Source organism: Erigeron canadensis, chromosome 9 (assembly GCF_010389155.1).
Source record: "Erigeron canadensis isolate Cc75 chromosome 9, C_canadensis_v1, whole genome shotgun sequence".
Taxonomy (NCBI): domain Eukaryota; kingdom Viridiplantae; phylum Streptophyta; class Magnoliopsida; order Asterales; family Asteraceae; genus Erigeron; species Erigeron canadensis.
In genome coordinates this window covers 591,044-607,065 of record NC_057769.1, presented here as the reverse complement: position 1 = coordinate 607,065, position 16,022 = coordinate 591,044, and the positions used below count along the sequence as shown (strand labels likewise).

The window sequence follows — 16,022 nt, the reverse complement described above, 5'->3', positions numbered from 1 at the left end:
ATGGGTGCTTTCTATTTCTTTCAAATTCAACTGGCTTAGCTTTGATATGGTTATAGTTATTACCAATGTTTTAACAACCGGTATTTTAGTCATATTGGTGTGAAAAAAATTTCCGATATTATCGTACGTTACGACTATTTTAATTAATTTTTCTTTTTTTTTTAGAAAAAAATCATACAAAACTTGTTACAATTTAACGAAAATAGTCAAAATACAATTAATCCATTCAAAAATAATATCAAATAAGGATTTCATAACAAAATATAAGTTTTAAAATTCACAAGTAAGAATATATAACATTAAAGTATCATAAAAATAATTTTAAAAAAAAATCAAAAAATATAATTGAAAATACCAGAAATTTTTAAAACATTGGTTATTATTATCTGTATAGGTGCCTTCTATAAACTAGGTTGATATAATTTCATTGTGACTTGTTTGCTAGGTGTCATATATGTAATTTTAGTTCGATAACATCATTGGTTAATAGTATAATGGTAAGAAACTTGAATTTAAAGAGACTCAGCTTCAAGTCTTAAGTTATTATGTATTTGGCTGACTACTAGGGGTTTTTTTTCTCTTATTAGGCATTAGATGAGAGGACTTTTTAACGTGAACTCGATTAGCACAATATAGTCTAGACCGGAGTAGAATTTTATAAAGTTGATCTAACTTTAAAGTTATATATCAACTTTATACATTAGATTAAATCTAATAGTGATTAATCCCCCTAACTAATTAGCCTAAAAATCCTTCTAAGTATTGGATGATGACATGTGAAAAAATCAAGGGCAAGATTAGGAAAGAGAATTAGTGGATATCACTTGTCACCTTTTTAAAGTGTTAGGAGGATTTTTAAGCTATTTAGTTAGGCGGATTAGTCATATGTTTAAATCTTGACCATTTAATTTAATCTAATAATTAAATGACTATTATTAAAATTTGATGTTTAAATCTTGACCATTTGATTTTAATTTTTATAAAGTTGGATCTACATACGCACATGAAAAAATAAAAAAAAGTTTAGTTCAATAAATATTCTATCCCTCAAGAAAGTTGAACATTGTTTGTGAAGACTTGGTATTATTTTCTAAGCAAACATAACCAGTTCGTTCCTTAGCTTATAAGCAACGTCATTCAAAAATATAAATAAATCATCCAGATTAATATCCTAAAGATAATAATAATTTGATCCTAAATTATTCGAATCCAAAACCATGAAAGTCAAGACATCAACCTTGATAATCATAACAGCCGTATTCCTGTTCGTGTTTTTCGAATCCGGGGTTTGTAGAATGGAAAGGAGTTCCATGAATCAGCATCGGCTAGGCGGAATTTATGATATCACAGACCAACATAACAACGGGGTCGAGATCGAAGACCTGGCCCGATTCGCTGTCCAAGATCATAACAAAAAACAGGTATTAGAAATATATTATTAATTTGTTTTTCTTGATTTATATACATGTTGTAACACCTTTGGACATATAAGTATATATGTACTTTCTTCTTGATATTAATTTGCATGGTTTTGTAATAATTCCTTCAATTACATTGCTTCTTAGTTTTTTGTCACATGGTTTAATTCTTTCTTTACATATACATAGATATATAATGTGCTATATGTTTTTATTTGTGTAATAAATTTGTCGCGTTTTGCTATATAATGTCTTCAAAAGGTGTAGACTTTAACAAATCATACCGACTAACTCGTTAAAAAAAAAAAAAAGGAAAAAGGGTAGACTTTATTGAAAAATTGGACAAAACAGTGTTTGGGTTAAACCAACCCATTTTGATTTGGTACCTTAGTGTACCTGACCTGCCCATTTTGTTATTTCTGATGTGGGTGCTTACTAGATCTGAATCGGTTTTCTTTTTGCCTGTCTATACAGAATTCCTTTTTGAAGTTTGCTAGATTGATAAAGGCGAAAGAGCAGGTGGTGGCGGGTAAGATGTACCATCTCACTTTGGAGGCAGCTGATGCTGCTGGCAAGATTAAAGTATATGAAACTAAAATTTGGGTAAAGCCATGGATGAACTTTAAGCAGGTGCAAGAATTCAAGGTTGCCAATGATCCATTCGTCTAAAAGTTTGTATTAACAAGGTAATGCTGTCCTTTGATGCTCTTGATCAATAAACTACTAGTCGATACTAAAAACGTTTGAGCTGCCTAATTGTCTAAGGCATTATGATACATGGAAATATGGAATACTTGTTTGCTTTATGTAAATACTCATAACAATTGCAAAGTGAAATAAGCTAGTTAGTGAGATGGCATAACTGTAACAACTATGCTTTTGATATATACAATGTATACAATTTCGTTCAAGCTGTTTTATATTGTTTGATCATGTGTGGTCGAGTCTAGGATTAGATCCCTTATATTGTTTCATTCGAAGTTGCTTTATTGGGCATTGTTTTAGTATATGCATTTGGGCTCTTCGGTTAAACTCGTCTATAACTGTGCTTAACTCACGACTGCACGTACCCTGGCTTGGGTAATTAGCCATATGGAAATAGTATTTTATGTAAGTTAGTAACATCACCCCTGCTGTGTATAAAAGTTCTTAAATCAAGCATTTCCCATTCACTTCCAATATTATTTTGGATATGGGAATGTTTCCAAAAGCTTGAAACCATGCCATCATAAACCCATCTCAACTTTCTCAATTTTAACTTCAATGGGTAGCCTGTAGTGGCAGAGGATTGGAAACTCCAAGCTTCAGATCCTACCAGCCTCAAAAAATTCCCTTTGTAGCCATGGCTGCCTTCAGAAACGATAGGAAGAAGATTTGGTTTATGTGCAACCAACGTTTTTTTTTTTTTTTGAACCTCTAAAAAAGTACCTTACCAACCAGTACTGATCATGACTTTGTGCGTATGTGGCTCAATCCACTTCGATACTGTTCAACTATGTTGCATCGAGTGGTCATGAGGCGTGCCAGTCCACAAATTGGTGCATAATACCGCTCTCTCCTAACCAAATGTCATACATATTGGCGGTTTACACAAAATCTAACCATATCTATTACCAATGTATTGCCGATGAAGTATCATCAAACATGGTTAGAAATGATCACATGTAAATTGTCCTTTTTTGGTCTCAATAGTGTCTTTGTTTGTTCTTAATAACCATTTTCCCTTTGGTTTCTGCATTATCTTTATATTTCATTGAGTTTCTTTTTTTTTTACCTTGAGTTTTCTTTAAAAGAGTACATACAAATGCATAAGAAAATGGTTTAATAACTCTAACCAAAAAGTTTGGCACGCAAGCCTTCGTTTAGGATAATAACAAATCAACACACCTGACAATGACATTCATCATTTTGCTTTGCTTCTACCTAATGATTACTTGTAAGGGAAATCCTCAATGGATATAAAACCATCACCAAGGTAGCCAGGTGGTTAGACGTCTTTTTTTTTTCTTCCGATAAAATCAGTTATTCTTCCAAACAAACTGAAACCATTGACTTTGAGGATTTTCACGGCAATTAGCTGCACTACCCCCTGCACAAATGCATTTCTTGCTCAATATCTTCGAATTACTATTACCATCAAAGTCTAGACAAAGATCCACACCGTTTCCATCTTTACTCGTGATTTGAAAAGAATTTGGTATTGATTTCCATGCGCTTTGCTTGCCGTTGCAATCATTCGGCAGTTTCACTGGAAGGCCATCTCCGATCACCATGATACACAACTTTGTGTTTAATACTTGGATCGGAGACCCATCACCAACGTGACTCCATCCAGTAAACGCACTGTCGCATCCTTCAGTGAATATCTCTTTCTTATCGTTAGAGTTTATACATCGTCCGCTTAACGGGTGGTACATCAATGTGTAGTTACTTGATGCTGTTTTTGGAACTACATAAAACAACATGTTAAAATTACGTGTAAAAAAATATGGTTAGACTCATCAAACATGTTAAAAATGTTGTTGACTTATGTTCTGTATATACATTACTAAAAAGTTACCTTGTAGTGTTTGTTGGATGAGATGCAACTTATCGTTAAAACCCGGGTTTCTGAGCCGGGTCCAATCGGAATCAAGTAGTCCATAAGGTTCATCCAAATTTTGGATACCTTGTCTAAAGTAATAGCTTCCTGGCAATGCCCATAAGGCCCAATCCAAATCCATTTTGGCTAAATAGGCCATGTAACAAGGTAGAAAAGAGTTGTCAGCCCGGTTCGTACCCATTAGGTTCACTCCAAACTCAGTAACAAACAACTGGGCGGGATGCCGCCCTGTTGTCAAAAACCCGGCCTTCGTATTTATATCATTAATCATACTATTACACATTTGGTTAACAGCTTGATGTAGCCATTTGTTTTGCCCATTTGAAAATGAGTATTGATGCGTTTCATAGACTATTTTACTTGTTATTGCAGGCTCAAGTCCTAAAGTCCTGGTTTTTAGTTGGGTAAAGTCTAGATCATAGTATAAACCAGAAATGAGGATTAGTGCATCAGGTTTAGATACGTGGATTCTTGTTGCTCCTTTACGAACCCAGCGGTACCACTCGCTCACCGATTCGCGGGGCCCACGCAGCTCGTTTCGTAAACTCATAGCCACGACCTACAAGTATTTTTTTCATGTAAGCTTCAATAAATTTTTATGACAAACCAAGTATATATATTCAAGACGTACCATATTGTTATTCATATAACGTTCTCCCACGATAGCTAAACCACGTAACCATTCTTCTGGCTCGAAGAATTTGTCCCCAAAAAGTCCGTTACCATCGTTATCGGAACAACACCACATTGGCTCGCTCACGTGGTTATCAAGCACCACCATTAGTCCGTGTGCCTTAATCACGTTTATCACCACCGATAGCACATCAACCACTCTAAGATCCAGAACTACAGGATTATTCTTCTGGAGACCCTTAATTGCATCCGTAAGTTTCAGCTCGCGAAAAGTTTGCACAACTGTTTTATTGTAGTAACGAGTGAACATATGAGTAGCATAAGTGAGTCGAACACAATTAAACCCCAATGAAGCAACATGTCTTGCAATGTGACCGACGGGCTTCTTGTCAAGCCCCTCGGCTAGCATGGGTCTTAGATGAGCGGGCCAGTTTATACACTTAAACTTGACTCGCTCACCTGTAGACTCATCCACGATCCATCTTGATTTTGTTGTGAGAGGGAGTGGATAAGCACACTTCACCAAGTATAAAAACACTAGTATTACTAAAATAAATTTTTTCATAGTTACGGAACTGATGATATGTATCCTTGTTTATAGATACTTGTGTATATGAGACTATTATTATACGTGAACTATTGCTTCAAGTTTATGGACATTTATATATGCATAGCATACAACTTACGTATGTATGAAGAGAGTACACCAAATGTTGGTTGTTTTAAACAGAATAACCAAAACATATATGATCCGTGTATTTATTTTAGCTATACACCACTTACTTTGAGACGTTGTATTGTATAATACGAGTAATATGAAACAAATTTGATGGAATACAGCTAAAAAAATACCAATGTAACCAAGCTTTGGTTTAGGATACTAACAAATCATTACACATGAGATTCATCGATTTACATGCCTAAAATACATATACAGTTCATGATCTAAAAGTGTTTAAACTGAATAAAAATTATCATGGCGAGATAAAAATTTTGGTTCTGTTGAGACTTGAGATTCATTTAAGATGCATGACACAACATCCGTGGAACGAAGTTTTGTTCATTTAAATAGAATGGGCCAAAGAAAGCCATTTCATGGGCCGGAGTCACACCGTTTCTTCTAGCAATTAAGAAACTCTCTAAAAAGAGCAAACGGGGATTCGTGTGAAACCCCTCCAATTATTGCAAAAGCTAAACTAAACTTGTAACCAAAATGAACTAAACACAAATACAGAATCGACAAATTGGTCACATTGGGTGATGGATCCAATAGTAGAAACAAATTTGGCAGATTGAGTCATTAAAAGTTGGCATTAGTTAGATCCACATGAAAAGATTTCTTGACATCCAATAGATATGGCCTATGGGTATGGCTCCACCCGACCATCTCTAGAGTGTTATGTCTTAACCGATGTCATCAAATTGAGTTTTTTATTTAAAAAAGTTTTCATTTTTGCATCCATTTAGTCATACCTAATTTTAAGTTTTTCTATTCTACTCTACTAATTAACAATTTGGAGAAAAATCAAGTTAATTAGAGTTGGCTGATCGAAGCCATGGTAATTAATGATCTATCCTTCGAAATTACCGCATATATCCTGTCATAAGTAAATTTCGAAAGTAATAATGGCTTTATACACTTTATAAGAACGGCACATATCCTTGGTCACCACAAAATAGCGATAATCCCACAAAATACTAGGAGGGTATTCTTCTAATTAGTTAAGTAGGAGAAATATTAACTTTTAAATAAAAAATAATGGTCAAGATTTAAAGATTATTTTTGAATTTCAGCCCTTAATTTTTATCCAATAGTCAACATTACTCTAATATGACGTCAGATAACTTGAAAAAATATCCACCCAAAATATGTCACTATAAATTACTAAGACCAGGGAAACATTTTTATTACTACTTCACATGTAACAAAGAATATATTCATTGAGTAGCAATTCATCTTTCTTTTGCCTGCCTTTAAAATCTCATTCTTCAAACCAAAAAAATAAAAATAAAAAATTCACACACAAAGTCACCCTCCACCAAAACCTCCCTCATCTCTCTAAACAAACAAAATGTCATCACAAAAAATAATCGAATCCCATCGTTCAAATGCTGAAATATACACCGAGGAATCCATATGCAAAGAAAAAGCCCACGATTTGTTAACAAAATTCTCCCTTCCAAAAGGCTTGATCCCAATGAAGGACGTAACAGAAGTGGGCCACAACCCGTTAACTGGCTTCGTGTGGGTTCGTAGGAAGAAGAAAACCAATCATTTCTTTAGTATGATTAGTCGACAAGTGACATATGATTGTGAAGTAACCGCGTTTGTTGAGGATCGTCGGTTGAGGAATATAACCGGTGTTAAGAGTAAAGAGCTTTTGATTTGGGTCACTGTTTCGGATATTTGTGTCGTTGGGGACGGTGATAAGATTACGTTTAGTACCCCGACTGGGTTGTCACGTTCGTTTCCATTTTCGGCTTTTGAAACTAATGACAAAATTGATGTATCGATGTAGTAATCCTCCTATCTTTAATAAAAGTTGTTTCAGCCTTAACAAAGTAATAAAACAAATTAAAGATCTTTGTTTGTTTTTTTATCATAAGTTATATAAGTCTGTTGTATGTATTGATATCAATACTGTTGGATAAATTTGTCTTTGAATGCACAAGAATAATTTTCCATGGTTCAAGTGACAAATAAAATGTGGGATGTGTTTTAGTTTAAGTGGGATCGTGTGACTTGGTTATGCAACGTACTATTAATGATGCATTTCTTACAACCATCTACAGTATTGTGTTTGTTTGGGATTTTCTTTAAAAAAAATAATATTTGTATCACAAAATTTGATTTGATAAGTTTACCATTGTTATATATTGCATACATGTACAGTATACATGTAAAACATATATAGTGTGATAAATGTATTAAAACATATGCAACGATTATCACTTCCTTTTGTTTATATAATACTATAAATTTTTGTAACTATAGACCATAGTTGTGCTCATTGAACAAATTACCCAATGTATCTTTTACTAGTAGTCTAGTACCATAATATGCCAATGTAATACTAGTGTAGTGGTTGAGTAATAACTTGTATAAATTTATTATTACTATTACTAGTATTATGTTAAATGAGTTTATAAGAAAAAAACTAATCACAATCATAAACATCAAGGGAAAAAAGGGTACACGTAAAGATATATTAAGCTTACAAGTTTATTAAAAATCATAATTAAGATACACTACTATGAATGGAAATACAACATTAGAACATGTCGTTAACTACAAAAATCAATTATTATTTGCAAAGTAGTAACTCTATAAGGATCTACTATTAGTAGAAACGAACTGAAACCATTGACTTTGAGGATTTTCAAGGCATTTAGACGAGTTAGCTCCTCCACATATGCATTTCTTGCTCAAGATTGTCGAGTTATTATTATTTAGATCAAGGTCCAGACAAAGATCCACACCATTTTCGTCTTTGCTCGAGATTTGAAAAGAATTTGGTATCAATTTCCATGTACTCCTTTTGGTGAAGCAATCCGTTGTTAACTTCACTGGAAGCCCATCTCCGACCACCATCATACACAACTTGGTACTTGATAGCTGGATTGGATTCCAATCACCAACGTGACTCCATTCTGTCAGCGTGTAGCATTCGTCACCTATGACTTGGCTCATTAAGCCCGACTTTAGGCAAAGTCCGGTCAACGGATGATACATAAATGTGTAGTTACTTGATGTCAATTTTGGAACTACACGAAAAATAAACAATACTCTTTTAACAAACAAAAGAAAAGGAGAACGAAACAAAATTTTCTATAAAAAAGAGTTTTTTAATTTATAAGACCGTATAATTATGTTGGTAATACGTACCTTGCAGAATTTGTTGGACAAGATACAATTTCCTGTTAAAATCGGGATTTCTTAGTCCAGTCCAATCATTATTTAGGAGTCCATATGGTTCATCCATATTTTGGATCCCTTGTCTAAGGTAATAACTTCCTTGTAAAGACCATAAGGCCCAATCCAAGTCCATTTCAGACAAATAAGCCATGTAACAAGGTAAGAAAAGGTTGTTGGCCCGGTTCGTGCCCATTAGGTTTACGCCAAACTCGGATATAAATAACGGGGCTGGATTTGGCCCCGTTGTTAAAAAGCCGACGTTCTTATATGTATCACGAATGATACTTAGACATACTTGGTTAAGTGGTTGACGTAGCCATCTCGCTTGCCCGGCCGTAAATGAGTATCTGTGTGTTTCGTATACTATCTTGTTTGATAATCTCTCATCTAGTCCTAAAGGATTGGTTTTTAATGCGCTAAAGTCAAGATCATAGTGTAAACCCGGAATGATGACTAGCACGTTAGAGTTAGTATTGTGGATCGTTGTTGCACCTCTACGAACCCATCGATACCATTCATCCCATTTTTGACGTCTCCCACGTAGTTCATTCCGTAAACTTATAGCCACAACCTGCAAGTACAATGTTCTTTTTGGTAAGCTTATGCTTTCCATGAAATCAAAATTAAAATTTATGAAGAAACAAAGATTAAAAATGTACCATTTTTGTATTCCTATAACGTTCTCCCACGATAAATAAACCACGCTCCCACTCTTCTGGGTCAAAAAACTCATCACCGAAAAAGCCATTACCATCATTATTGGAACAACACCACATTGGTTCGCTCACATGGTTATCAAGCACGACCATGAGTCCATAAGACGCAATCACATTTATCACCATCGTTAGTGCATCAACCACCGTAAGATCCAAAACGTGAGGATTATACCTCTGAAGACCGTTGATTGCGTTTATAAGGTTCAAATCACGGAAAGATTGCATAACTGTCTTGTTACTATAACGGGTAAACATATGTGTAGCCCAAGTGAGACGGACACAATTGAACCCCAACGAAGCAACATGCCTTGCAATGAGGCTTAGCGGCCTCTTGTCTAGCCCCTCGGCTAACATGGGTTTCAAATGAGCAGGCCAGTTTACACACTTAAACTTGACTCGCTCACCTGTCAACTCATCAACGACCCATCTTGATTTTGTCGATAAAGGGAGAGAACGATACAGCTTTGCTACAAAAAATAGCAACAGAATCGAAAAATGAACAATCTTCATGGCGTTCTCCATTGATGGTTTGTGAATGAACAAGCAAATTATATCTTAAATAAGATAAGTTTATTCGATGTGACGATATTATATTACTCGTATTTACACTCATCTACTATATAGATTTGTTTTAAACAGAATAAAAAAATGTTTGTTTTCTAAAAACTAAAGCAAAGATTGTTGTCCGGAATGTGGGTCTGAAATAGGCTGGTTACTTAACTTTCTTTTTGTATGTTGTTTTCGAGTTTCTTTTATAAATTTCTTGTACCTTTTTCTTGATATTTAATTTAGATAATACAAAGTATAATATTTACAAAGTATATAACATTAAGCTAGATTAAGTGATACAACTTTTCTATGCATATTAAGTGCAACTCTAAAGCTGTTTAGTATTAACCTAAAAAGTACTAAAAACACTTTTTCTAACAACAAAGTACAAATTTTAATGCCCGGTTAGTTTATACCGACAAGGCGACAACCTTTATTAGCAAAACCCATAAAAAATAAATTTCAAATATTTTTTACAGAAACGTAAATAAATTATGTTGAGACTCGTTGAAGGTGAATGACACAATCAGTGGAATAAAATTTATTTAATGAAGCAAAACGAACCAAGAAAAGTGTGAAAGCCCATCTTTTGTGAGAGCCTAATGAAGAGGGATGATTGTTTCTGTCTTTTGAGCGATTTTGTTGGCAGCTGGCAATGGTTTACCGGAGAGAAACCCTCTGAAAAGAGCAAGTGATCGCTCGGGTTGTGAAAATGGAGCTTCGTGTGCTGCCCCTCTAATGGTTGCAAAAGAGAGAATATCACCATACACTTGTATCCATCCGCCAACCTGCCCATAACTAAACTTAGTAACCAAAAAGAATGAAACCCCAAAGTAGAGGTGGCATCAAATGAACGGGTTGGGTGACGTGTCAAAATGAGTTCCGCCAAATATGTAATTTTTTGTACCGGGTGAAACAACTCAAATCATGTTGGGTTGACTGGAAACACTTTATGTCCAAACTTTAGATGGTTTATAAATAACTAACGCATCAAATATGAATACAAAACCGAATCATTATAGTAATACACGAATAATCTACCCTTCTTTTAGATAAGAATAAAACTTTGAAGGTCTTGACCATTAATACTTTTGAGTAACTTTGAACTTGCTCAACCCTTTTGGCTTGTTTCCTTTTGGGCTAATTTTTATTATTAACAATATGACCAGTTAGATATAAAGCATATCCTGATCAAAGTGTATAGTGTACTTACCTGGTTTCCACTGAACCAAGCCCTGTATGCTATGGTTGTATTCAATCCTAATTGCTTAGCCAAACCATTGACCACCACACGCGTCCCCGTCAGTGGGAGAACTGAATCTTGATCCCCACTAAGAGAAATAAATAAAGACATTGATATTATCAGAAGTGTTCATACACATTACTAAAAATGGGAGTTCAAACTTTTTGATGTTATACAACAAGGTTATGTTGAGGTGGCAAAATGGGTGGGTCGAGCGGGCTGGGTAATGGGGGTTGCTTCACAAATCTTATTTTATCAATAATTTAAATATAATCACAAAAAAACAGTATTAAACTTCAAATAAACCGACTTTGGAGGCTGTAATGTGCTAAAAGCACACTCGAAACATTTTAACCCATTCAGCCCATTTTTCGTTTTAGCTAAACTCTTTGATTTGACCCAGCAAAATAAAACATAACCTAAATCGGCTCATTCATAAGTACAATGATCAAATCTGTCCCTTCAGTTACGGTGGTTTATATCTTATGACTTAACATCGTTTTTACTAGTGAAATCATCACCAGTTTCCAGCTATTCTAATCCAAATTAGGATAAGTACTATATACTGCACACAACCGCTTGGCGTTAACCAAAAAGATGAAACTATTTAGTTTAAATGAACATTTGAAGAAGTTTCGAAGATTGTTTAGCTCACCTAAAAACAAAAACTCTAATGCCAGACTTGAGAAGCGAGACCAATACGGGAGTCATTGGTACCTCAAGATTCTCCATTTCATAGCTTAAAACCCTGTTGTTCAAAGAAACGAGAAATGGTTATTGATATATATCTTTGGAGTGATAGACTCCAGTAGGATCATGAGTTTGTATATTACTCGCTACATGGGGACCATTCGTTCACACCCAACAACCGAGCATTAAGAGCAGCCTGAACGTCTTTTCGGTTCAAATATGCAATCGTTTCATCCTCCACACAAACATCTATCTTTGTCTCCCTATCTTGCTGTCAAGTGAAAACAATCATTAAGCACAAAAAGGACTAGGACCCATAACGTTAAAGGTGGCAAAATGGAAAGGTTGGGATTTTGGAAGGTGGTCATGGGTAAAAATAGGCCCTGGCCTGCTTGAACCAAAGAATAATTCCATGTTTCGTGTAGAAGTACATTTTGTGCGATTTTGACCTCTTTGTGCAATTTTCGACCCCTTTGACCTATTTGAAACACTTCATTTGATGCTAAATTTTACTCGTTTGACCAGTCAAGCTTCAAACACACCCCATATTGACACATTCATAACTTGACGGGTCGAATTGCCACCTCTTTAAGCACCACCAAGGTTTCCCACTATGTAAATATCTAGGGGTGGCCATGGAAAAGGTTTGAAACAGTTGCAGAGTTAACCTGATCAAGCCGCTTACATCTAACTCAAGGACTCGCCTTCCCAAAGTAACTTGAACAAGGAAAGCCTTATCCTTTTATCCGTTTAATTACAACTTCTTTATTATAAACATTAAATGGGAGGTTGTTTAACTCACACTTTGCTCAAAAACTTGTGACTGTGAGAGAACATTTGACAAACAAACGTCTAGTGTGATGTCATAAGCATTAACAAATCTGCCAATCTCCTTTGAAGCTTGATTTGAAACTCGAGAGCAAATAGGGGTAAGAGACCGGGATTGTGACTGTCTTCTTATAGTCGAGTAGTTGCATACTCTGTTGAACATGTCATATGTAGCATCCGATATCAAGCCATGGGACCAAAGATACTCCCCCCTTGAATTAAAATCCGTATTGAATTCCAATAGTGGATTACCTATCTACACAAAAATTGTCGAGCTCAGTAAGGAAAAAATTTGAACATTTTGCTGAAAATAAGGCAACTGAGTTTACTCACTGCAATTCCCTTGAGATTGATCTTGGCTTTTGAGTGAACTATGAGATCCGCAAGTTGAGGAACATAGTGTCCTGTATTATACAATATAAGGGTAGCATTAATAGTGACAATTTCGACCCATTATTCCAATTTGCATGTGCTTACTCTCAAAAAGGTAAAATGAATCGACTCACAAAGTTAAACTAAATGGAGAACGACCCATATTAATTAAAGTCTCCAAAGTCTATTTCCAATGTATATGGACCCTCCTAAATCATCTTATTTTAAAACTCAAAGTATTATTACAAGAACAATGCATGTAATCATAACTAGTGCATTGACTATGCATATATATAAAAATACAGATAAAATGTTGACAAGACAGCCATCTTGGATCAACAGACTGATCCCATTAACAAAGACGTGTTTCAATCTGAACCCGTTTTCACTGGTTACTTAACCCACCCATCTTGCCATCTCCTAATTAGCTTATTGTCATTGAGAGTAATAGAATAATCTGCATTGTTTCCGTATGATAGGGATCACCCCCTGTCTCAATGAAAGACTAGATCCTAGACATTATAAAATATTTTATGATTGGGAAGGAATGGATTACACTAGAGATGGCCAAGTTGGTGAGTTGGGGAATGGGTCAGATGACGACTGACCTGTTTAAACCACATACATGTAAATGAAGGTAAGCCTATTCCAATAACTCTTTGCAGTCTCTACATATATTACCTGCATAACTTTCACCCGTGATGTAAAAGTCTCTATTCTTGTATTCTGGATATTTCTCGAACCAATTCTCAAGAAAAGCAAGATTGTCTCCAGCTGAATTGAAAACAATAATAGGACAAAGTTTGTTCATAGTCATGTACATCCATCACCAAATTTGAATTATATACAAAAAGAAACTATAATGGTCTTATAAATTTCTTTTATGAAAAAAAGTTATTTCTGTTCATAAAAAATGAAAAAAACCCTCTAGGATTCTAAACCAGAACCAACTGATTATAGCTAACCATAGAAAATATATATATGTCTTTATCAATAAAAATGAATTATAGTCTTAATAAAAAATAAAGAACCTGTAAGGACATCGTTTGCTGATGTATAAAAGGATTTTTCAACACTATAAGAGAATCCCACTCCTGCTGGTGATTCCAAGTACAACATATTTGCCTCTGTGAAAGAAAAGCATGTTAAGTTATGTCATTAAAATTACAAGGTATATTTCAGTGATCATGAAACACAGATATGTTGCCAATCATAAATAAGATATCTGTTTGCAAATTTTGGCTTAAATTGATCATATGGATGCAACTTAAAGATACTAGGCCAGAAAATTGGTAAAACATATGTATTGCAGGTCATAGCCATCTATCTTTTAGCTCACTCAACATAAACTTGCAAGCAGGAACACATCCATATGCATACCGTCATACACCAAAAGGATGTAAAAAGATACACACATTAACGCATAAATAAATCTTTCTTTGTTCTCCAATTATTTGAAATCATAGCAATGGTCCCTATAACTGTAATTCGTAACCAAGCACATCCAAAAAATGCATACACAAGAAACATTAAGCACAATCGCTCCTGAGTTATAACTAAGGGATAAACATATTCTACTTCTATCGATATGATCATTTGAGTGTCAGAAAAACCATCCACAGCAAAAAGTCACTCGATTTCTTATGGGGAGCGATATGTATACAACACAACATTTCCATACAATTATATACTTAACTTAGTTATACAGTACGTCTCAAACTGCTTACAGTATGACAAAAAATTGTTGTGTACACCTCCCTTTTAATATACATAAGACATTACAAATGTCTTCTTTTTTTATTCAACTTTAGTACTTCATACATTTTTTTTTTATATAATCAGAATTTGTCAAAGATTCAAACAACTAATTATTTAACTTTCATATCTTCAATTAACATTTACACAGCTATTTACAAAGAGTTATATGTAACACCAGATAAATTTTTTAATTTATGCACCACCAACATTTTTTGTCTTATGTTTACAATCATTTACAGTATCAAAAGATTTAGGACAAATATGAATCTTTCCCATTGACCATTTAATGCTCTGCAATAAATAAACCTAAATCTAACATTTATTGCAAAAAACATATTCTCAATACGGAAATAGAAGATTCTGTATGTATCTACATACCTTTGTTCCAACTAAATTCATTTTTCAACAAAACACTTCCACTTGGTTTAAAAGGCCCATGTTCTACAAATGCCCCTTCTCCAACTGATGAACACCCAGGCCCTACAAATATTCACACACACATAAATAAATAAATAAATGTTACATAAAGTTTATTATAAATCATGAGCTGAAAATAAAAGACAGCTTCCAGAAAAACTTCGGACAACAAGTACCAAGAAATACTAAATAAATAAATATACCTCCATTAAGCCAAAGAACAAGTGGTTTAGAAGATGAGTTGGTTTCGGCTTCAACAAAGTAATAAAACATAAATCTTTGTTTGGTTTTATCAACAGTTATATAGCCAGCAAATTGTTTGAAGTTGACTGGAGGTTGACCAGGCAAGTTCACTACTTCATCAGAAGATGAAGATATTGGAATAGAATTTACAACAATTATATATAATGTTGTATGTATGAAAAATGTTAGACACATAAAAATCATAAAAGTAATGTGCCATGGTTGTTCAGATGGCATGATTGTTGATAGATTGACAGAGAAAGTTAGTGTGAGAGAGAGATGTGTTTTGGTTTCAGTGTGTGACTATCAATTCGTAGTACGAGTATTTGCTTTTTTTTCTTTGTACGACTATTAATACCTCTTTGTTGTTTTGATAAGAAGTGATTAGGCTATCTCTAGTGATAAAAACGGCATTCTTAAGCTGCTACATCATATCCTTACAAATTCTTATACATTCTTATAAATCTTTAAAATCTTATAATTTTATCTCCAACCATACAAACATCCTTACATATCCTTTAACTCCACTAAAAACAAAAAAAAATATAAGTAAGGGTACCAAAGGGCATGCCTTTGGATAAGGGCATGCATCAAAAAAAATTTAGTTTTGGACAAACTTCAAACGCAAAGGATATCT

General features: G+C 34.3%; 5 protein-coding genes across 5 annotated transcripts; 2 read left to right on the top strand and 3 right to left on the bottom strand.

Moving 5' to 3' along the window:
* Window positions 1-967: 967 nt before the first annotated feature.
* Window positions 968-2,351, top strand: LOC122582253 (cysteine proteinase inhibitor A-like). The gene is made up of 2 exons (XM_043754619.1): window positions 968-1,421; window positions 1,893-2,351. The coding sequence occupies exons 1-2, from the start codon at window positions 1,218-1,220 to the stop codon at window positions 2,085-2,087; spliced, it is 399 nt and encodes a 132-aa protein (XP_043610554.1). The 5' UTR covers window positions 968-1,217; the 3' UTR covers window positions 2,088-2,351.
* Window positions 2,352-3,436: 1,085 nt separating this feature from the next.
* Window positions 3,437-5,218, bottom strand: LOC122581404 (glycosyl hydrolase 5 family protein-like). Its single transcript, XM_043753632.1, has 3 exons — window positions 4,652-5,218; window positions 3,979-4,579; window positions 3,437-3,867 (listed from the first exon to the last, which is right to left on the bottom strand). The coding sequence occupies exons 1-3, from the start codon at window positions 5,216-5,218 to the stop codon at window positions 3,437-3,439; spliced, it is 1,599 nt and encodes a 532-aa protein (XP_043609567.1).
* Window positions 5,219-6,725: 1,507 nt separating this feature from the next.
* LOC122581403 lies at window positions 6,726-7,172 on the top strand. The gene has a single exon (XM_043753631.1). It carries the CDS (start codon window positions 6,726-6,728, stop codon window positions 7,170-7,172), a length of 447 nt encoding a protein of 148 aa, XP_043609566.1.
* An 806-nt stretch (window positions 7,173-7,978) lies between these two features.
* Window positions 7,979-9,807, bottom strand: LOC122580973 (glycosyl hydrolase 5 family protein-like). Its single transcript, XM_043753118.1, has 3 exons — window positions 9,229-9,807; window positions 8,540-9,140; window positions 7,979-8,418 (listed from the first exon to the last, which is right to left on the bottom strand). The coding sequence occupies exons 1-3, from the start codon at window positions 9,805-9,807 to the stop codon at window positions 7,979-7,981; spliced, it is 1,620 nt and encodes a 539-aa protein (XP_043609053.1).
* A 436-nt stretch (window positions 9,808-10,243) lies between these two features.
* On the bottom strand, window positions 10,244-15,707 carry LOC122582754 (serine carboxypeptidase-like 45). Its single transcript, XM_043755182.1, has 10 exons — window positions 15,346-15,707; window positions 15,104-15,205; window positions 13,999-14,094; window positions 13,649-13,741; window positions 12,929-12,999; window positions 12,570-12,851; window positions 11,911-12,038; window positions 11,733-11,825; window positions 11,048-11,165; window positions 10,244-10,622 (listed from the first exon to the last, which is right to left on the bottom strand). The coding sequence occupies exons 1-10, from the start codon at window positions 15,620-15,622 to the stop codon at window positions 10,434-10,436; spliced, it is 1,449 nt and encodes a 482-aa protein (XP_043611117.1). The 5' UTR covers window positions 15,623-15,707; the 3' UTR covers window positions 10,244-10,433.
* Window positions 15,708-16,022: the final 315 nt, after the last annotated feature.